Here is a 23,488-nt window from a genome sequence, read left to right as displayed (position 1 = left end):
TTTGAAGCTTTCGTGACTGCAGGGATCCATATTCTTTGGTTCTTTCGACAAAGTCACGTAGGTAGAAAAATAAAACGAAATGAAATAATACATCACGACGTTTCGATCGCAACACAAGCGGTCGTCGTCGGGCGGAAAAATTAATCCAGCAGTGGAACTGCTGAACCCGCGAAACAAGTGGAAATGCTGAGTTATGTAGCTCTTTTTTCAGAAGCAACCTGGCCGCAAATGATAGCTCAACCCAGTGGCTTATCGTGTGGAAATGTATACCAGCCAAATACTCTGAAGGCATGATTCTAAATGTGGAGGGGAAAAAATTGGAAGACCCGGAGAAAAATCCATGTGACCACGGGGAGAACATGCAAACTCCAAATATACAGGTGTCAAGGTCGGGATTGAACCCATGACCTCCTGTATATCAGGCAAGGTAGTTAACATCTCGCCACCATGGCATAAGCAAGCACTGGTAGGGCTGCATCTTGAGGACTTTGGTTTTATACCACACGCGCAAAATAATGCAATAAAAAAATGGTATTGGCCACACTTCCCAGAGCAGAATTTTTTTGAAAAAAGATGCCTCAAACTCAGTGAGGCCTTCCTAGGCATTTGAATTCTTGTAATATTCATTACCATTATTGAATTGCGCATATTTCTCTGTAATATGCCAGTTTGAAATGCTTGTTGATTCGAAACGCTAGTTCAAACAATTATAGATCTACCACAACCAGACCAGAGACCAGTAACCCCATTCCTGTCGTTAATTAACATGTGACTGCTTATTACATAGTTTATACACCACAATCAACTAATTATAGTCTGATCAAAGGCAACCAGAATGAATGTATGATATTACAGTTACGTGATAAACTCGTGACAAGCTGACATTATTAAACTGCTAAGGTGTAACCTGGTATGTTGATACTTTTAAACTTAAACTATACATATGAAACACAAAAAAACAATGATCACCCCTCTGAAAGCATGAACATACTTTTGTTGGCAAGTACTGATGAACGAGCATCTATGAAGGCTGGCACGGCACAATAAAGCATAGTATGACCATACCAGGTACTCATTAAAGATTGAGTAGAACTATGGGAGGCCCACTACCGGTTCAGGTAATCGTAACTCATGTAAGCCATGGCCATGAGTTGAACTCGGGTCACCGGGTTCACAGCGCATTGTGCTAACTCTACTGCGCTCCACTTTCGAACGCAAAGACAGAGTTTCCCCCATTGAGCCTCAACAGATTATTGGGGCAAGTGCTGTTAGCGAGCAACTATGGAAGCCAGAACGGCACACGAGGGGGCGGGTGGCCAGCACTACGCTGGGCAACCTTTGTCTACCGAGTGGCGATGTTTACGTATCACACCAGGTACCAATTAAAGGCTGCGTTGGCCTAGGGAAATCATATCGGGTCTAGTTAATCACCACTGGTGTTGGCTCTGAGTGAGAATCAAACTCGGGTTGCCGGGTTCATAAAGCAGCTGCGCAAACCAATGCTCCATCACTTGACACACACACATATATTCATTATATATATATACAATACATTCCAAAATTGTAAGACTTTCATACCTTCTCATAGTATTTGACCTCGTAGTCCAGAATGATTCCATTGGGCTGCTTGGGTTCGGCCCAGTTTAAAATGATTGCATCTTCCGAGATGAGACCCTTCTGGACGTCTGTGATGGGCGATGGTGCTGCAAACAATCCCAGGACAAGCATTGACACTATAAGTACATACATCTTTAATCAGCTGTGCGTGTGTGCGTGTGTGCATGTGTGCGTGTGTGCGTGTGTGTGTGTGCGTGTGTGCGTGTGTGTGTATGCTTTTGTGATGGGCTCACCGTACATTAGTAGTGAGTATACATTTGGCTATACACCAACATGGCAAGCAAGGAAGACTTATAAACTAATTAAGTGATGTCACTACCCCTGGGAGCAATCTAAATATGTGAAGGATAAAGAAGTGCTGAATCAATTACTGGGGGAAATGGCCAAGGCAAGGTGCTTATTTCATTACATGCCTTATTACATTAGGTTGCAACCTTGACTTTCACATGTTTGGACGGGGCTTAGTATGTGCACTGCATAGTGATATGAAATCATATTGTTATATTTTCCACAATCGTTATTATTGTACTCAGTGGCAATATAATCATCAGCATCATAATCATCATTGACGGTATCATCACCATCATTGCCATTGGCCAAATAATAAATATTACTTCGCGTGCAATCCACAATGTCTAATAGCGCGGCATTATGCTTACGACTAAATCAAAGGGAAAACAAAAATGCTCAAATGAGCATTGTGTAATGCATTTTGGTATAGATCAGGGGTCGGCAACCAAAATAACAAGAAGAGCCATTTCTTTCCAATTCGGTACAAAATTCAGTATTTCAAGAGCCGCAATGCATCTGAGTACATACTGTACATACGTACATATCGTCAAGAAGCAGCCCGTAAAGAGCCGCATGCGGCTCCGGAGCCGTAGGTTGCCGACCCCTGGTATAGATGGTCCCAATTCAGTGTTTTTTGAAATTCCATATTACAATGACAGGGAGCAGTCAACCCAGGCAGTGCTCACGTGACTGACTTCAGAGAGAAAGATGGGTGAGCCGTTCCTCGGCAGGGATGTGAACACGTGGTTGTATAATTGGATGGCTGTTGTCCCACATACTGAGCTGTGCCATGTGGTTGGCTCTGTACCCTCAAGTTCGATATATCCCGTAATTGGCTGCGCCGAGTAACCTATGCTTGGCTACGTAATTATCTGTCCCAATTATGTCAAAAAGGTGGTACAAATTGTTCAGACTGTGTTACGGCTCAAACTTTATTGCGGCCGCACTCATCTTTGTTGAAAGTCCTAAGCCAGAATTTAAAATTCTACGTTTCCATTCTGGGGCCAGACTACAGAAGTACGACTGTGGCATATGCGTGCATTCAAATCTAGGAGACTGGCTGATGTGGAAACGTAGTCTGGTGTAGAGTCAGGGAATTCCGTTGCCTGCGGGTTGTAAGGGCTTTGAGTGAAAAATCTGTAAATCAATGGCCCAATTCACGTGTTGGTGAATGTTGCTTTTTGTCCGTTTTTTTTGGCAAAAACACGCCAATGTCTCTATCACCAACAATGGAGCAAATTCCCACAGTGCGGTGTGTTACAACGGTGCCACCAAGAAGCGAACGTGGCCCTCGGCACATAAGGCAAGAGGATCAAAGCCACAATGCGGAGGTTAGAGATTTAAATCCCAGTTGGAGGTTGTCTCGACCCAGTTTCTTTCCTTGGTCATTTGAATGGACCACCCCTCTATGTAGGAAGCCAATGGTTGCTTTTTTTTGTTTTATTATGACAGCATGGTTTCTGCCGTAGGAATGTGGAGTTATTATCACTGGCTCAACACTCTCTTGATTATGGAAAGTCACCTTCAATTTAATAGCGCAAATCGTTGCAGTCTGACATTCACAAATGTAGATTGACTCTTTAGTATGTTTTCGTTGACGAAAATGCGTTGGTTTAGAACTTGCTGCTGCAGTGAACTTGTACATAAAATAGGAGGTTTATTTGAAAAATAACATGTTTTATTTTTTTCTATATAAGGCCAGTTAGCCAAAACATTGAAATGCACCATTCCTCCCAGTGCTGTTATCAAAACCCTATTACGATTCATTAACTTGTTGTTTAACAGGTAGTTTGATTGATGAGTGGTCCGTTGAAAAGAAAAAAAGGTATTTTCAAAGGATATCTGATAAAAAATAAACACATCAAACACTAATAATGGACAATTGAGGTATAACACTACCCTTTAGAATCCAATGTAACTGTATGTAGTTATTATTCATACATAATAGTCAACTTTGATATAGCCATTGCTTGATGTTGCATACATATGTATTAAATATACTGTGTGTATACCGAATATAAAGATCCCCTTCATAGCCGTAACAGACTGTTGGGGCAAGTTCTGCTAGCGAGCACCTATGGAGGGCAGCACTGCACACGAGGGGGTGCGTGAAGCCAGCTCCACGCCCAGCCACCTTTGTCTCCAGAGTGGCGATGTTTACACACCGCACCAGGTACTCATTTGAGGCTGAGTCGACCTAGGGTAGGTACTGGACCGGTTCAGGTAATCGTCACTAATGTTGGCCGTGAGCGGGAATGGGACGCGGGTTGCCGGGTTTGTAGAGCAGCGTGCTAACCGCTATGCCACGGCTGCCCATGTGTGTACATCAACAACTACAACCACCATTCGCCACTAAGTAGTGGTGGTGTCACCACGGCGTCTGTGCCAGGCTAAGTGCACTTTAAGGCCACGTGAGGTATCGAACGATCACTCGCAGGAGGTCACGGGACAGACCCAGGTGCCACGGGTCGACTGACTGAGATGACTGGCCGATGCACCACCTGTATACACAAACACGTAGTTTATATATACAGGTGGTAAATATACACAAACATGTACCAGCCAAATAGTGTTGGGGATTTTTTTTTTACAATTCCCACCAAACGAAATGTAAGGTTTATTAGAAGTCTTTGCAATACGCCCACGGTAGGGTTCTTTGTGAATTTATGAGCCTTTTCTTTTTCAATCTAAAGAATATTTTACGTGTCATCGTCTGTGAATTGTCCACTGACCTAGTGTCCTCGAAAGCTGACACCCAACTCATTTACCCTTTGGTGCGGTGCGACTTAGGTGGAGGAGTCCAATAATGCCGGCCCAATATAATCTCAAATACAAATAATAATGCGGGGATTCTTTCCTTATTATTAATATTATTTCAAACCATATTCCTGATTAGATGGCGTGTCTAGTTTGGCAGCATTGAATGAAAGCTGTATTCTCTTGTGCGTTGCAATGAAGGCAGATGATTCCACGCTTGAATAATAATTACTTCAATTTTTAAAATTAGTTTTTTTTTTTTTCCCATCGGGGATAGATCGACAGACACAACTATATCTTGACACACAGCATTGCACAGTTGTATGAAATTGTGACATTATCAGAATGCGCTTTTTAAATAAAAATGCGTGTCTCAACGTCCAGATACCTTTTTTGCTCTGATACAAACTATATATTCATTGTATAATGTTTGGGTATGGATTGCTTTGCGAGTATAGTAATGTAGTGATGATTACATTACTCTAAAATATTGGTGACCTAGAATCAATTCTAGCCATGCCCATCATGTGTTTAGTTTGTTGTCCTTCCCATACACCTCTGACTAGCATGGCTGGCTACATACGGTGCGAAAGAAGTTCAACATACATACATATATACAAAAGGTATCTTAAGCTGGTCCAACTCTGTTATAGGTCGACTCAGCCTGAAATACGTTCGCACTGTACAGTGCGTCATCACCATCATCCTCACACATCACCTCTTGCGCTCTGGCAGCTTGAATAGGTGCTTGCTAACAAACTAGCTACTGACAATGTGCATTGTGACGGTGGAGCGATTTGATCGGTCCTCGTGCGGGCGCTGGGCTGATTGTTACATCGTAAGTTTGCGTGAGCTGGTGGTGGCTTGGGGAGGCTTTCATCGAGCAGTGGATTGACCATGGCTATTATTGATGATTATGATGTTCGTGATCATATGGGCAAGTGTCGCTGCAGTCAGCATGCTATCCTAACAACTGAAAGGTTGCGAGTTCTAATCCCAGTTCGGAATTGACTTACCCATCTGCCCTCTGGGGTCAATACCACTTAATGCATCTTATTGATCTGACAATGCCCAGTATCTAACCTGGACACGACTAACGCTATTTAAGACGCACTTCTCTGCACACCAAAATATGCATCTCTCCGTCACGCGCAACAGTTGAGCGCGGACAATTAATGCCGATTATAGGAAAAGCAGATAACAGGAAGAGTGGTTAGGAGGAGGTTGGCAAACGACGAGCTGTAGCGCTTAAACTGAGCGGCGACTCGTGAAAACCGCATCAATACCCGGTGTTTTATTCCCACGACCGAAATAATATTCTCTCCCTTGCATGCAATACCCTTATGTTTTGGAATGTCTGATCATTACTTGAAATCACTGTTGCTGCAATAATATGCAAGAAGTCACTGCTATTAGCATTATCAAAACTGTAATTAGCGCATGCTACGCTGTTACTTTTCGCTAGAGTATAACGTCAATGAGCTAATTCACTGTCGTGTTTTTTTTCTTACAGCATTTCATGCTGCACTATACCATTATGGGTCATATATATCGACAGAGGTGGGCGGAGTGGTGGCGCAGCGGTTAACGCACTGCGCTATGGACTCGGCAGCATGTCTTTGATTCCCTGTCACGGCTAACATCCGTGGCGAGTGATACCTCAGCCAGTAGCACGGCTCCCTACCCCCCTTTTTAACTGACCAGCATGGTGAATTATGGTCACACATTCTTCTCATTTGACTCCCACGGTGTTGGAAGACCTTGCTCCAGCAGGGGATTAACAACGCAATGCACATTTTGGACGGTAATATATCTAGAAACATAAATATATTACTCTTAAAATGTAGAACATTTTTCTGAATACCATGCCTTGTCATTTGTACACGTTCAAGCATCGCGTTGGAGCGAGCAAGCAGCACTGTGCTCAGCTGTAGTATCAGCGCCTTAAGTCGACATTGCCGTACAGCCTGTGGCAGCACGGTCTGGTTCACTACACACCCCACTTAAGTGCAAAGCGTCTGTCTGGTCTTGAGGCTTGGTATACGGAGGAGAGTTGCCTGCATTGGAGTCTGTCTGGTTTTGGGGCCAGGTGTATGATTGGGGGTTGCCTGCATTGCGCTGTGTTGGTTTGCAGAATAAAACAAAACACTCACTTTGAAATCTTCCACTCTTGGGTACACAAAGGCACGAGTTGTATTTTTTCAAACAATGCGCATCTCCTATTAGCGGCCACACGCTCGCTGCCTCGAGTGGAAAAGCGCGCGGGGGAGGAGATTTTGTCCCGGCTGGCAACATTGTGCGCGTACGTCATTCAGCACTCGCACGCACTGCTCTACAATCAAAATGAAGCCAGAGCAAAAACTGGACTAGGATATTTTAAATATGAATATAATGCAATTCAATGGTAAGCAATTCATCCAACTACAGCTCAGACTTGCACTCTTTAGCGTCTCTTCAAAGCGGAATTTAGCACTCGTAGGGTCGTATCAAAGCAGGTGATAGAACAGATGCTGAAAGGTCCACCACTATGCGTGCTCGTGAAGAAAACCTTTGAGCCGAGTATCAGAACAAAGACGTACAATGAGTCGTATTTAAGATATTATCCGGCAAACATCGTAACAAGCTATTGATGAATGCCATAAGACTGGCATAATATATTTAGAATACCACGTGGTACATTCAACCTCTTAACCCCTCTCTCAGATATTAGCATTGTGTGTGTTCTTGATCAAGAGTGTCACTTCCGAGTGCTTTGGACGTGACAGCGTAGAGACAAATAAAGACTCGATATGCAGATTCTGCACGGATTGCTCACGAGTTTGTGGAACTCGCCCGAATCTAGAGTGCTCAGCCAATTCCCCCCACCCCTGCCCCCCTCCCTGCGCTAAAAGACTGAAGAGTGTGCACGCATTTTTTTTTGCCCTGGCTTGAGTAAAGCAACGACGACTGTTGCGTGGAGAGACTGGCTGTCCCCCCCCCTCTCCCGTAATGTAGAAATGTGGAATTTCCACTGCTGGCTCAAGCCAAACCACCAGCGAGCGACATTGGAGGCTGAAGAAGTAAAAACAAAATTGACACGGGGCGGAATAGTCAACTTTGGCAAGTCGAGGAGTCAAGGTATTCCCACGCTAAATCAAGACATTATACACCGGTGAGTCGTTGGAGAAATTGTACATTTACGTGGCGGGAAACAACACTCCATTGAACCACATTTCATATTTGGGCAGCAGAGGATAAAAAGCCATTTGTCTGAGGTTTTTGCAGCCTACTGGTAAATGGACCTGGTGCCTCGGGATTGCAAATATCGTGCACATTGCCAGCCCACGCAGAGAGAGCGGTGGTTTCATCAGCACACACACACGCACACACAACAACACCATATTAGTGCTGTCAATCCTGATATAATCTTGCCAGGTGATATTGCAGCGAGCTCAGACTCCAGGTTTGAGGGTCAGCTCTGTCAATCCGATCGTTCCTCTGGGATCATTGAAATTAGTCCCATCGCTGTGGCTGTTACATGGTCACACTAGTACTTGCCATAGGGATGTGTAATTTCCACTACTAGATTGAGACTGCCAGTGAGGATACATAACACCTGCTCCTCATTTTGGTGTGTGGGGAGACAAAAACACACACACACACACCTTTGAGGCTTTTAATATCTTGTTTTCAAAGCTTTACGATTGCCCATTGTATGTGGAGAGAAAGCAGGGCGTGCATGCACACTTGTCTATGCGCGGGGCCTACGCCAATATTGCATTTTTCATTCTCTCCCGATATTGATTCATCCATTATATATCGCTGGCACTTTCTCGTGCATGGGTTTATTGCCATGCTCTTCCCTCCACACTTCTTTATTACCACGGCACAAGCACGTGAATCCGTCAACTCTTCCCAAGACAGTGCCGTTGAAACCTACCAGAGCAAGCTGCCTTGCTAAGGTACTCATACTGTACGGGATTCGTATGATTTATAAAAAAAAAATCAAGGGGATACAGCATGGTATTTACTTTTTAAAAAGTACAGCATTATCATTTATGCATTAACTCAAAGAGGCGGTTGCCATCGATGAATTAATTGATGAATGGAGCTTAGGCCCCATTCACAGCACGATGACAATATTAGTGTTAAACAAAAGCAAAACGGTGGAGGTGACTTCGTGCGAAAATGAACATTGAGTGGTGTAGCTCATCTCAAATTTAACAGCCCTGAGACATTGAGAGAGTGATCTAAATTACACATTCATATGGTGGTGCGAGTCTCTTCACAGGACAACCACTGTTGACTTCCCCACAAAGAGGTTCTTGATTTATGGACCGCAGAGGGATGATGGGCTTAGTCAACCACCAGCTAGTATTTGACATCATAACCTTTCGATTGCCAGCTGCTCGCTGTACCGCTGAGCCACGTGGCAATTGAACTCTCTGGTCTGGTTTTGGATTATCTGGCACGACGTCTTTCCATTTCACTTTACTCCCAAGTTTCTGGAAAAAATGTTTCGAAAAGTGAAATTGAGAAGGTCACTTTCTGCCCCTATTATACAGCACTGCGGGCTGCTGCTGCTGCTGTCATTGTCCGTTGGTCAGAAAGCCGAGCCCAATCAGAGTCAAGAACCGGCAGCAGCAACATCAACAGCCACTGGATTACAAATCACGAATGGTGAAAAAATAAAAACACTTTACATTTTATTTTACCAGATATGGCCCACTGAGCTATGCAGCTCTTTTACAGAAGCGACCTGGCCATCACAAATGACAACTCAACGAAGCCGCTTGACATCACGTGGAAATTGACAGCAGCCAAACACCCTAAACGCTCGTCGATTCTGAGCGCGGAGAGAGAGAGCGGGGCGCGTGGTCTCACCGGCCTGGTTGGTGGTGACGTTGACGGCGGCGAACCGGGACGGGACTCCGCTCAGCTCCGACACTCCGTTGTTGCCGTGCACCTCGAAGGTGTAGTTGGTGTGCGCCAGCAGGTCGCGCACCACCACCGACGTGTTCAGCAGCCGCGCCTGCCGCGGCAGGAACCTCACGGCGGTGCCGCACGGCGCGCAGGCGCCCGCCGACTCGGAGGGGCACCGGCGGCACACGATGGAGTAGCTCACGTCGCGGCGGCCGCCCGTCTCGCCCGGCGGGCTCCACTCCAGCGTCACCGACGTCTCGTTCACGTTCGAGATGACGTTCCCCGGGGCGGACGGCGGCCCTGGCGGGGCGGGCCGCGGAAAGGACGCACGCGCGGCGATGGTCAGCGATCTCGAGCGGCGATTAGCGGCCAGGGTCGGCGAGGTTGTTCAAATCTAGCTGCCGCGCGGTGCCCTTTGGAACGCCGTCTTGAGAGAGCACGTCAACCGGGGAGATGGAGCAATGGATTCGGCTCGTGCACAGGTGCTGCTGGGTGGATTATTACACGATCGTGGGCGATGCGGCAGCTTGCGGGGGGTGGGCCTTTAGCATGGCTGATGATGCTGATGATTTATTAGCAACGGTCTCCGTGTGCATATTCTTGCAGCGGGGTCTTTTGTATAGGGAAGGGAGCAGGTGGAATGCCTCTTGCTAAGGAAGGCGTGTTTGTTTAATCATGTCCTCGGTGCAGATTTATTATCAGGGAGACCAACGAAGGGGGGCTTAACGGGGTCACAGGCTGGTGAACTTTAAAACTCGCTGAATGCCTACGAGAACTCAAGATCACCCATCCATGCAACATACACAAGCGTAGGAGCCAAATACCTCATTATAATGAGCACGGTAAGGGAGTAAAGGTTTCCTGCATCCCCATTCATCAATATCCCCTGTACAATGATTTGCATACCACTGTGTTGGATTCAAAATCAGACCTGGGAAATATAAAACACACGCGACTGAACACACGGGGTTGTTGGATCACATAGGGAATGAGAGCTACAGTGTGCACTTGGTGGGAAGTCAACAGTGGTAAGCTTCTATATAGACTGGCCCCCACCATGAGAGTGTGGAAATTGTGTGGGTTGCGTGTGCACAGAGGCAATCTGACTTTGGGGCTTTATAAACGGCGCCGCTGGCGGAGGTCATTGGCTTGCCAGGGGCTCCAAGGCGAGGTTCCGCTGTTGCGTTGGACTTTTGGGCGCAGCAGTTAAGGAAGCAGCCGGGTTAATGTTACGTAATGGTAATACTAACTGGCTTGGCTCAAGAGTGCAATGATCAATGTCTGCATACTGAGCTTGCCGCGTTTGACTCCAAACGCAAAACCAGTGTAAAGGCAATGAGAGTAGCATAATGAGCATTTTGTCCTGAATATTTAGTTGAACGAGTAGGCTTTTGCGACCAATATTATTCATAATAAAGTTAGTTGGGTTAGATCGCGTAACCCACCACCACCACCCGACACAGCCAATTATTAAGACTCGCCACGCGAACAAAACGCGCCACTGGGATGTTGGAGAGCCATTTCTGAAAAATCGCCCAATGAGAAGCTGGTTGTAAACACCAGCGAAACTTCATACTTACATTGTGAATGTTGTGGCTTCACTCTCCAACACACCGGTGTGCCGAAGAAGTTAACGAATTTGGGCCGTTTCGTTCACGCGACAAAACATACCGTGTCGGGTGGTGGCGAGTTAACGACACACTTGTGTGTTCACGTGTTCTCACCCGTGGGTTGTGCTGCACAGCTCTGCTGTGCGTTTTTTGGGACTGAAGTTCCCGAGGAAGCTTCCGGCGCGCGGGGCAAAACGTTGGCCGCTATGCCGAACAAAGCGCGCGTGTGCATGGAATTCGCTTTTCACACCAAGGCAGCAGACATCGTACTGCTCGCAGCGGACATCGCGGCTATGGCGATTTCCACCTGAAGACGGGCGCTTGTGTTGCGTCCGAAACGTCGTGATTTATTTTGTTCAATTTCTACCTACGTGACTTTACCGAAAGAACCAACGAGTATGAATCCTGCAGTCACGAAAGCCTCATATCAAGATCGTGAAATAGCTTGTACGTGGAACGCATGAGACTGTGACTTGCGTCGCGCGCAATTGCAGCTATTGCGAGAGACAGACGGTGCTTTGAGAGGGAACGTTCAAGCTCATTGAGCAGACTTTTGGGGGCATTGTTTCAAGGGATCTCGTTTTGAGAGCACTCGATAATCAACCAATTACACTCAACTCCTTAACAACAGCAATAACAACAGCAGCAGATAGATTGCTGAACAAACTTCAAAAACACTCTCCACTGCTTCGAGTTCCGATCAATAGGCAATATCAACAGGTCCAATGCAATAACAAAAGGGGCATTTGGAAGCAGAGGCTAAGTAATTAATGTCCCGATTTGTTTCACTGATAACAAGTGGATTATTAAGCCGCGTGCTTTTCAAGTCTCAGTGATAAGAAAGCCCCGCTTCCAGTTTGATTGATTCGGATTCAAACCTGTCCTGTGTTTGTGCTCGAGATACCAACCTAGGTCTTATCTAAAACCTTTTTCTCACATCTTGGGCTCGCTACTTATCCCTTGAAAATAAACCGGCACGAGGATTGATGTGTATCATTGTAAAAAAAAATAAAGGAAGTTTTTTTTCTTCATTAGAAGAACACGGAAAGCTTTATATTGCAAGTGATGAAGACAAAAAACAACCCATATAGCCGAAAACGGTGTTAGGATAAGTGTTGTTAGTGAGCACCTATTAAGGCCTGTACATCACACAAGGGTGTGGGTGGGTTGTCAGCACCATGGCCGGCAGCCTTTGTCACTCCAAAGCTGATGTTTACACACAGCACCAGATTCTAATTTATGGCTGAGTCAACCTCGGGGAGACCGAATATCAGTTCAGATAATTTTCATTGGTGTTGGCCGTGAGTGGGAATCGAACTCGGGTCCGTAGCGCGGCGCACTAACCGCTACATTACCGTAGCTCCGCACACACACATACAGACACGCAGACAGAGACAAAGATACACAGATGCATGCAAACACAGACAAATATCTCCCGTATAGCCTTAACAGGCTGTTGGGGCAAGTGCTGTTAGCAAGGAACTATGAAGGCCGGTAAAGTACACGAAGGGGTGGGTGGCCAACACCACGCCCGGCCGCCTTTGTCTCCCCAGTGGTGATGCTCACACGCCATACCAGGTACTTATTTGAGGCTGAATCGACCTAGGGGAGGCCCAGGACCGGTTCAAATATTCATCACCGGTGTTGGCCGTGAGCAGGAATCGAACTCGGGTGGCTGGGTTCATAGAACAAAGCGCGCTAACCGCTATACCACCGCTCCCCACATGCATGCACACACAGACATAGACGTGCACGCACGCATAGACACACAAAACTCCCCTACTCTCAACCCCACCTCGTGTATCTGCAGCCTTTCATTGCACAGCCACGAAAGTGCCCAAATCACACCAGGTCTCTGAACAGCGAAGCTTAATGGAACCCGGTTTGTGTTTGCAAGGGAGGACTGCCTGTGAATGCCAGGTGTTGCAGGCTTGGGATGCAGGGTCATCTGAAGATATCAATGGATTCTTGAATCCATCTGTGTGGATCGTGGGAGCGCTTCCCCCCTCTCATATGCGTGGTGAGTTTTAATCCAGGTACCCTCATTTCCTCCCACGTGCCAAATAAATTACTCAGTACCGAAGTTAACCAAGCCCATGAAAAATACAGGGTGTTTGAAAAAGATGGACCCGATTTGAAATCGCTATATCTTTGAAATTGGGTCCGTGTTTTTGAAACATCTTGTAAGACTAGGTTTTGCCCTTTCTGCCATTTCTGGCAATCAAACAGGTGTTCAAACAGCAAATAGATACGTTTTGCAAGGAATCAAGCCTGCATTAAGCACACGGACTTGTGGTGAACATGCAAACAAACATGCTCTGATAATATATGGCATTGTCTTTGGAACTGATTGGTCTGCACCAGAGACACTGTGTAGAACCAAACAGTTTCAAAGACAATGCATATACAGAATTATCAGAGTAGGTCTGTTTGCATGTACACCACAAGTCCGTGTGGTGAATGCAGGCTTGATCCCTTGCAAACTGTTTATATTTGTTGTTTGAACATCATCTTAACACCTGTTTGGTTGCCATGAACTGGTAAAACCGAGTCTTATTTTTCATCCTTTGATACTGGGAAAAAAAGATCCCATGATCTAACCAAACCCATTGCTCTCCTGGGTAAATGAATAACGGATTGTTAGTGTTATTGTTATTATTTTATCATCTCGTTTCCAGCACAATAACTCTGGCCACCTCTGCCTCCCTTGTGCAACCACCGTTTCACGCATGCCACGTGTTTATTGCATAGGCGGAGTCAACCGAAGGGATTCCTGAAACAACAACAACAACAGCAAAATATATTTGCGTTGCATCACGGCGCAATTCTGCACCGTGTGTTTAATGCAAGGCAGCGTCATGACAAATTGATTGCCCGTGCTGCTAAATTGTGGACAATCGAAACAACGCAGCTTAAAGCAGTGCGTAAATCACAATGTTGCACGCGTGCGCTGTGCATGCAGGCACGTGTACGTTTGCCTGTGTGAGTGGCTGTGTGGAGCGGTGGTGCAGGGGTTAGCACGCCGCGCTGTGGAAGCTGCGCAGAAAAAGAAAACGGACTTCGACTCCCGCTCACGACCAATAACAGTGGCGAATGTTTGATCTGGTCGTGGGCCTCCACCTAGGTCGACTCGGCCTCAAATGAGTACCTGGTGCCGTGTGTGATCATCAGCACTGGGGAGACAAAGGCGGCCGGGAGCGGTGCTGGCCACCCATCCCCTCGTGTGCCGTGCCGCCCCTCGGCGGTGCTCGCTAACAGCACTTGCCCCAACAGTCTGTTGAAGTATAGTAATAGGTTTTCACCCTTTCAACTGGTACAAAAACACTGTTTTTGAGTTGTACGCCTATTGGCGTCATCTGGTCCACACCAATGGAGACTAGGCTCTAAGAAAAGCTGTCTCGGGTGTGGATCAATCAACTTCAAGGACAGTGCATATCATTATCAGAGTTGTTTCTTTTTGTTCGCATTTTGACTGCTTGTGTTGTGGTTATTGCAAACATGATGCCTTGTATAAAGGTGTCAGCTTTTGTACCAGTTGAAAGGGTAAAAACCTATTACTATATTTTGCCACTGGTAAAGGAGATGTCTCATAGTCTGTTGAAGGCTACACTGGGCACCTTTGTCATTGCCGGTGTGTGTGCACGCGTGTTCATGCGGTCTGCAAATCCGGCGTCTCATATTCCGCTGCCCATGCGGGAGCCACGGAGAGAGCGCTCGTGCAGTCGGTGCGCGAGCTCGTTCGGTTCGCAGAATGCGGCCGGGGCGTTCTAATTTTACCACCGCAGCGGCAACGAGAGGCATTTTAATGATCCCGAAACAGCTGCGGCAAGCGCGGAACTTCCGTTGTGCCGCGCAGAGTACAGCGTGCAATGATTACACCTAGACTAGATCAGCAGACAACAGGGCATTATATAACATGATGTAACATTGTATTATATAACATTGTATTGTGCAACATTGTGCATGCCCTGTGTATACATTTAACCGATTCCAGCAAAACATTTAAAAGAGTCTGCAAAGGCTTCTTACAATTATTTGGTTTCCGTTATGTCAATCCATTCCTGGACGGGAGACCCCTCCGTACACTGTGGCAGTCATCACGATTGTTGATCCATACCTCACCTCACTGGCCAGAGCAGGTCAGTGAGGCAGAGATGTGTCCAGGACTGGTTCAGATTTCACTTGCTGCTGATGTTAGCCATTGACCACGTGTGTGTGTGTGAGTCCATAGTTTTAGCGAGCTCGCTCAATCTGCTGTCTTGTTATAGTGGGGAGCGGTGGTGCAGTGGTCAGCGCGCTGCGCTACGAACCCGGCGACCCGAGTTCGATTACCGCTCACGGTCAACACCGGTGACGATTATCTGAACGGGTCTTGGGCCTCCTCCAAGGTCGACTCAGCCTCAAATGAGTACCTGGTGTGGTGTGTAAACACCGCCACTGGGGAGACAAAGGCAGTCGGGCGTGGTGCTAGCCAACCTCCCCCTCGTTTACCGTTCCAGCCGTCATATGTGCTCGCTAACAGCACTTGCCCGAACAGTCTGTTAAGGCTATATGGGGGATCTGTATATTTGTCAGCACATGCTTTTGTTGAGCTTGCTCAATCTGCTGTCTTGTTAGAGTTGTTGAATATTGGATGACATCTGCATGTGAATGCCTTGTATTTTGTGTACGGCAGGAAAGCAGAATGCATGGGGAAGCTCCATGCATTCTGACGGGTAAACACTCAGACATTGCACAGAACATCAAGAAATCGACTTGCTTGACTCCTTACGGCAAGTGCTTCATTGCCTTGCACATTTAAGAGTTCCACCTCTGTGGGAACCGCCAAACCTTTCGCCATTATTTGCCGATCCTCCTAAGTGCAAGCTCGTGTTGAATGTCATCAAGGGCGAATATTCATTGGAGATTGAAAGCAGAGACACATCCACCCACTGCCACAACTCCCCGGAATCTGTCTCTACGGCGTGGTTCAAGTTACATGGTCGTGTTGGCAAGCACAAATGGCACATTATTATTTTTTTCTCACAGGTCAGCCAATCACATGTGTACACCCTTCATACACAACCCTCTGATGGGGAAGCAATTATTTCATCATAAACAAACATGCGTGTACTTTTTGTAATACTTTCTACAGATTGCAATGCGTTTGTGCCAGAGAGATGTGCATTTAGCCCATTCGAAGAAACAATATGTACACTTCAGGTTGCTTAAGAGTATAAAAGAAATGCATTTTTGGTGGATGCGCAGACCATTTTAGCGTTAGCCTGGTCAACACTTAGCTAAGTGAACCTCCTTGGCTTCCGCAGTCGAATAAGATGAAATACTTGGGTACGAAGAGCCAAAGCCGTGTGATCAACATTCGTAATTGAGGACCAATTGCATGTGCACGGGCAGTTTTAATCGCCGGATCAGCGAGTGCCTATGTCCAAATGTGTTGTGGGAAAATGTTCAGCACTTGAACCAGTGGTGGAAATGGTGGGGCCCGGTATACCACAGGATCATATCCAATAAAAATTTTGAAATCGTTGTTTGAAGAAATGTGAAATGTGTTGCGGCACAGAAAGAATTTAAATTGCATTTTAGAATGCTATTTTAAGCCTCATACAATGCCCAGTCATACGAGTCATGCTGGGTCTTAATTATATTATTATTCACCGAGCATTCAGATGAAATGGGGTTAAATGTGTGGCCCTGATGCAATCTCGAATGCGTAACGATTGATCAGCTAAATGTTGTACTTAGGTACAATTTATATGTAAAGAAATTGAAAGGTGTTATATCATGCCTTGCAATCCAAGTCCGTAATTGTCTGCCAAGTCATTAAAAAGTTTACCCTTGTCCCCTAATGCATCCACACTGGCTCTGAATGGCTGCTGTTCAAATTCACACGCAAGTACAATTCTGCTTGAAATAATGAGATGTCAGAGCTCCATCTGTTTGAAAGTCATCGCCACAAGTTAAATGTGCTCTTACCCGTGGTATAATAGTGGTGAAATTAGGCATCCTAAACCAGATCAGCGCTTATCAACGCAGCCTCAACAAATTCCTGTTCATTTAAACGATGGCAGCTGCGGGGTTTTCATTGCTTCATTAAAAGAAACACTGCAACATAAACACATCGAAGTAGAATTGCTTTTCGTTACTAAAGCTGATGCTTCGCCCGTCTCATGCTAATTGCAAATGACTTGAAAATAAAGTTTTTTTGTTTGTTAAATACACAATAGCCGTCTAAGAGCATGCATTTGTAAACTGCATACGATTAAAATGAACACATACTTTATTTTGTCTGGGAAAACCTCTTTGAGTGTCGAGACTCTTGCTAGGCAATAACTTGAATACGTGTGTTTGGCATGCAATGGGGACCTACTAAGGGCAGCACAATTATACACATCTGGAATGTGCAATGAAGCTTCAAGGATGTAAAATGCATCAACACTTTAAGAAATACATCAGTGATTGTCCGGACGCATTTCCGTTGAGTCCTGATTCAGGACATTTGACCAAATTCGTTGATTCATGGTTTGCGTTGTTTTGTTTACAAGACTTTCTCGGAGAAAATCAAATTTAAACAAGGGGGGAGAACACACTCAACCTCTGTACAGATCGACCAACAAACTACTTGCTCTACTGCTTCTATGGCCTCCACGTATTTACACACAACGACCACAATCTATGCATGATCCACCAAATCCCACATCGAAGCTGCAACATCAAAGGTGTGCTAACCGCTAAACCCTGGATGCAAACGTTCGGTTTTAGTGCGTGGATTTGGTAATGCTGTTCAAAACGCGTTTGTCCTTCAAAGCGATTTGCCAGCGATAATAACATTACCGTCTGAGCTGCAAAACGAGATGACATGATATACCGTATACGCAAATTATAAATGCATCACCGAATAACGATGTTTCGTCTCCCTCGGTGTACTACAGACCGCGGGAGCGTAACTAGATTATCTCAACCCGCCACCGCACGTTGAACGAAACTCGCCGATTTTGCGCCGTCATCGTCGCGCTTGGCGATTTCCGTCCGCAAATTTTCTGACCGTCGACTCAAACAAGTTGGATGTTGACTGCAACAGCTGGTGTGTACGCGCGTGGTGTGTACGCAACGTTGAACTTCTTCCGCGCGCCGTACGTGGCCAAACTGTGCTAAATGGGAGGTGCGGGGTGAACGTACTTGCGCAGGCCACAGACTGGGGGTCGGTTTTGGGCCGGAAGTATCCGTCCTCGCAGCTGCACGACGCGGCTCCCCGGGCACGGGCGGAGCTGTGCGGAGGACACTTGGAGCAGGAATTGTCTCCGGCAAACTCCTTGTAGAAGCCCCGCTCGCAAGCTGCACACCCAGAGGACAACCGGGAGGGCGCAACGTCAGGCAGAGCGAGGGTTGACGCACATTCAGTCTTTGTTTAGTGTTTTTTTACGTCAAACGCACGGTTTATGGCAAGCTCAATGGCACGGCGATTGTCTCCCCCATCAAAACGAGGCGCGGGGCTGGAGCTCATCGCCCATGCGTGGTGCCACGAGAGACAATAGACGAACATTCTTATCTAAAGACCTGAGTGTGGGAAGCGAACAAACCTGCTTTTAACACTTGAATGAGATTGAAACGGAAGGTCCTTGTGCCCTGTTGGGACACTTTTTTTTTGTGTTGGCCCATCTTTGACATTTGCACTAAGTCCTAGGTGGAGGTCAAAGTGCAGCCCTCTAATTTACTTCCCCATACAACCGCAGGCAAAAGCACCTCCATGAGTGGGAGCTCTCCAGATGTATGTATGCATACATACATACATCTGACCTAATTCAAAAAAACCTGTATTATGTATGTATGCATATTGAACTTATTTCGCACCGTACGTAGCCAACCATGCTAAACGGAGGCATGGGGGAAGGACAACAAACTAAACACAAACGGCAGTTCTACAGAAATGAGTTTGAAATCTAGAACACCTTGCTGGCTTGATGTCTTCGAAAATGAGTGAGTACCCACATTTTACCGCACTACACACGACCTGTTGATTGACTAACTGTGTTGCACCCATTGCTACAAAATGGGTGGACAGAGGCAATGGGGATTCAAGAAACTTCCACCATTGCTTCAACTGCCTCACTGCAGGAGATCAAACGAGCATCCTATGGATTGTAAGTTTCTAATGCCCAACCATGAAACCATGGCAGTATCCCACTCATGTGCCGGAGATTTTATTTTCAGCACGAGCGAATGTCATTCACATTCAGTTGAGTCCGCACTCATGGCAGTGAGGCACTCCGTAGTTAATGGGCCTGTCGAGATTCCAGTACTTAAACCAACGGTAGTAAGTATTTCCCTGTGGGGGGAAACTGTGAAGCTTCATTATTATTATTATTATTTTGCTGAAGTTTGACAATAACCCTTGCATGCCGAGAATTTGCAGAACAGGACTGTGCAACCATTCAACATTAATGCATCTGTGTTCTGCAAGTCTAAGTAAACGCTGTCCCGCTGTGCAGCGGAGAATCATTCCGCTGAATGAACATTGCTGCGGATTCCCCGAGGCCTGAACAGAATGTATCAGGGTGCGTGAAAGAGTGGAGGTCGCTGTCCAATGCGAACCAACATTGGTTGCTGCAGTTCAGCGTCCTGCATTGAACGGAGGCTCCATACGTTGTGACTATGGTGAATACGGATTTAGCAATATATTTTAATTAATCAAAGAAATAACGTTGGGCTATGCCCGTCTCTGATGGAAGTCTTGACTTAGTCGTGGAAATTATACTATTCCCATTATGGGAACAAGGAAATCCATAGCAACCGCTGTGCCTGCCATCACGTGGTCCTCGTTTTTACCAATCCAGAATTAGAATATTGATTTATCCTGGATAAATCGGATGAGCTATGAAGCTTTTTTTTCACAGTTGCGCAGTAGGGTGGGTCAGAATCCCTGGAGGGATGACCAGGATGTTAACTCATTGCCCCTGCAATTGCAAGGAGGGGCAATTTTGATGACATTACTGCCAGATCAGACATTATTTTCCATGTATAATTGCTGGCAATCATAATTCTAATAATATAATTAATATAGTGTCTAAATAATTTAATGGTCTTTAGATGCGTTGTTTTCCACGATCGTGCTGTACATCTCTCTGATGATGTGTTTTATACCACGTGTTGTACAACACGAAGACGCATCGGAAAAACACGCCGTACATAGAAAACCCGGCATTACCTAAACACACGTCAAAGAGGGACAGATTTTTTTTTTCTTCTTCTTAAAATGGAACAAATTAAGGGGAGTAAAATAGCCACCGCAAGCCACCCTCAATGATGGCGATTGTATCATTGTAGGCGATCACAGGTTTCACACACCTACAAATGGTGTGCGAAGCCCTTTCAAGATTAACATCAGATATCAAGTAACTGGACGGTGGTGAGACGGTGAGTTTAAAACCCACCAAGCACTTGTCACGTGCCACCTCTTTGGCGAGCACTAAAACCGCGGCGGGCAAATGAAGACGCGGCTTACTTGCCAGACGCTCGCTCGACAGAATGTCCTGAAATGTATTCATAGTGCGTTCTTCGCGTGATCTTTTTGTTGCACGAGCAAATGTGTAGGCACACCCACGGGTCGTCTGATATATTGACAAGTGTATCGATAAATCTGCGGCCGTTGCATAATTCAGAGACGAAATGTGTGTGCGCGCTGGGCAACAGAGGCAATGCCAGTCTCCTCGAGGTGAGTGAGCTTAACCTAAATTTGAATGCGTCTCGTGTGTAGCCCAGCACGCATTAACTAATGTAAACCTGTCAGAGCGCTCTCACATTAATGAGTTTAATGTTGTCCTTCATGTTATAATATGACATCGACCTTCTGACAGCCAGTGCCTGCACACACCATCATCACAAATGCAGAGTTCAATGACAGATGGGTCCCAATTCATTGCCATTCTAATGTGTACGTTTGAACTTCTTTTGCACAGTACGTAGCCAATCTTGCTCATCGGGGTTGTGAGTACTAAAGGTTACCCATCCATAGACGAACTGAGAGGGTGAATATTGCATGGATCTCCAGTTAATACAACATAGATTTAGCACACTTAAAAAAATATATATTTTCAGTGCTTATTAAGTCGACCTAAAAGGGAAATGTTAAAGGCACAATCTTACAATTGCTTGTGCATGCAACAGCTTGCGAAAGGGACCTCCACTACGGGAACCCCTTTAGAGAGTATCTTGGCAAAATCTTCCACACGGCCAGACATCTTTGTCCACACGTGACTTGCAAATCAACTAACTGTAGCGGGCGCATGGATACTGTCCTAGTTGGGTGGACAGAGGCCCTACATAGCCAATTGGAGACGCGGGGGAAGGTCAACAAACTAAACACAATCAGCAGTTCTGAATAAATGAGTTTTCAGTCTGGATATGAAAGCGCATAGCTCCGTTGGCTTCGTAAAAAAATCGGAGGGAAGAGCGTTCCAGACGGCCGCAGAAACGCATCTGAAAGCGCCGCGCAATGCGGTGATCGCCGTCTTTGTTAGTTGGGCTCTGCGAGGGTGACCGGAGTTCGAGCGATGGTTTATGCTCCTTGACGAGATGATCAACGCATCGTGGTTCATTTGTGGCGAGCACTTTGTGTGTGCAATGAGTGCTGCACACACACTTGAAAGTCTGCTGTCACTTGGATGGTACATTAAGCCTCGCTGCCAAAGTTGCTTTCAAACTCTCAACAAAATAGACTCCAAACTTTCAAGATTCGCGCGATGCTTTCAGACAGAACAGTTGCTTTGTGCCAATGTCACGGTCAAAGCATGCACCTGCTGACATTCATCAATGCAATTAGGAAATAATCTCACATACAAACATCGTCTCAGTGTAAACAAGACGCCCTCGCTATCCGGTGAACATTGTCCATTAGGGAAAACCCACACTACAGCTGCAGAATTATAATTACACAGTCATCCTTTCAAAACGATTAAGACTGATAAGGGGGAAAATACCACACCATATATTGAAATTAAGCTCTATGTTTGTTTGCAATCGGGTAGACGACACTTTGGGAGGAGGGCTGGTGAGATGGTGAGCACGGTTTGGTATGAACCGCCAATCCGAGTACAGAATCATGGTCCCTAGAGTTCCCACCTGGTTAAAACAAATGAAACTGAAAGTGTTTCTCTCTCTCTCTATCTCTTCAATCGAGCATTGGCTACTACTGTCCGTGTAAATTGTCAGCCCTGAGCCGATGGACGTTAACTTTCTCCTGCTTCCGTCTCGCTCCCTTTACGGAGACCACTGGGTCCATGAACTTCTGGCAACAGCAACAGCAAGTCCTCCACTGTTGGCGATCATCACATCCCATCTGCTGCTGCCGTTTCCACGTCATTACTCTCCATTCTCGTGCCCCGTCAACCCCATCAGTCAAACGTGTTGTCGGTCATCCTCGCATCGCCCCTTGCTTGTTTTCTGGATTCCTGATTGGTGGTATTCATCTGACCTGTGGCCACGAGCATCACCACCATTCGTATGGCAGTGGCCAGTCTCTCCAAAACATAACCACTGGCCATCGAACAAAGACGGTCACCGCATGCTTTCAGATGCACTTCTGCGGCCGTCTGGAACGCTCTTCCTTCCGACATTGAGAAGCCACTGGAGCTATGCACTTTCCCATCTTGACTGAAAACGAATTTCTTTACAACTTCTTTTTGTGTTATTTTGCTCTCCTTCCCCCGCACGTCCAATTCGCACGATTGGCTACGTATGGGTCAAAAGAAGTTCAACATACGTGCCCATTTAACCTCCCAACCCGCCATTTGCGAATAAAATGCTCTTTCCAAAGCATCATCATACAAATGTATAATTATAGTGTTTTAATAAGAATGATAACGGAGATTAAATCTCACGCTATTTTCGCAAACACATATATATTTATTTCTGGCAGACCATCACTAATTCTTTCGCGTGCACGTGTCGCTTTGAAAAAAAAAAGTTTAACAATCGTGTTAACGCGCATTTAATTGGCCTGCTCAAAAGGAAAAGCTCAACAAGTTTCCAATAAAGTTGCGCGACACTTTATTCAACGACAGTGAGAACTGCCGGGTGTGGCACACCCATGTCAAAACGAAAAAGAACACTTTGCCAAGATGTAAAAAAAAACAAATATTCACGCATGTGAAGCGTGCGTTCATTTTTTTTTGTGTAAAACTCAAAGTCTCTCGAGTTATGCTTTGAGAATAGGTTGGGAGGGGGACGGGGTGGGGGATTGCCCAAATGGGAGTGAAAACAATAGCGCTTGGGAATGGAATGTGACCATTGTGGGTTCTTGACAGCTCCCTGCTGCC

General features: G+C 46.0%; 1 protein-coding gene across 1 annotated transcript in view; it reads right to left on the bottom strand.

Annotated features, from left to right (window-relative positions):
• The window catches only part of LOC144730699 (ephrin type-A receptor 4-like), a 106,766-nt gene that overhangs the window by 44,069 nt on the left and 39,209 nt on the right, over positions 1 to 23,488 (bottom strand). Inside the window, exons 4-6 of the mRNA XM_078611390.1 lie at positions 18,354 to 18,509; positions 9,529 to 9,867; positions 1,579 to 1,703 (exon numbers count right to left, since the gene is read on the bottom strand). Coding sequence (XP_078467516.1) covers positions 1,579 to 1,703; positions 9,529 to 9,867; positions 18,354 to 18,509 — 620 coding nt within the window. The remainder of the gene's footprint in view (positions 1 to 1,578; positions 1,704 to 9,528; positions 9,868 to 18,353; positions 18,510 to 23,488) is intronic.

This window comes from Lampetra planeri, chromosome 36 (genome assembly GCF_965212315.1).
Source record: "Lampetra planeri chromosome 36, kcLamPlan1.2.h2, whole genome shotgun sequence".
In the NCBI taxonomy this organism is placed as follows: Eukaryota; Metazoa; Chordata; class Hyperoartia; order Petromyzontiformes; family Petromyzontidae; genus Lampetra; species Lampetra planeri.
This window is presented reverse-complemented; position numbering and strand designations above follow the sequence as displayed.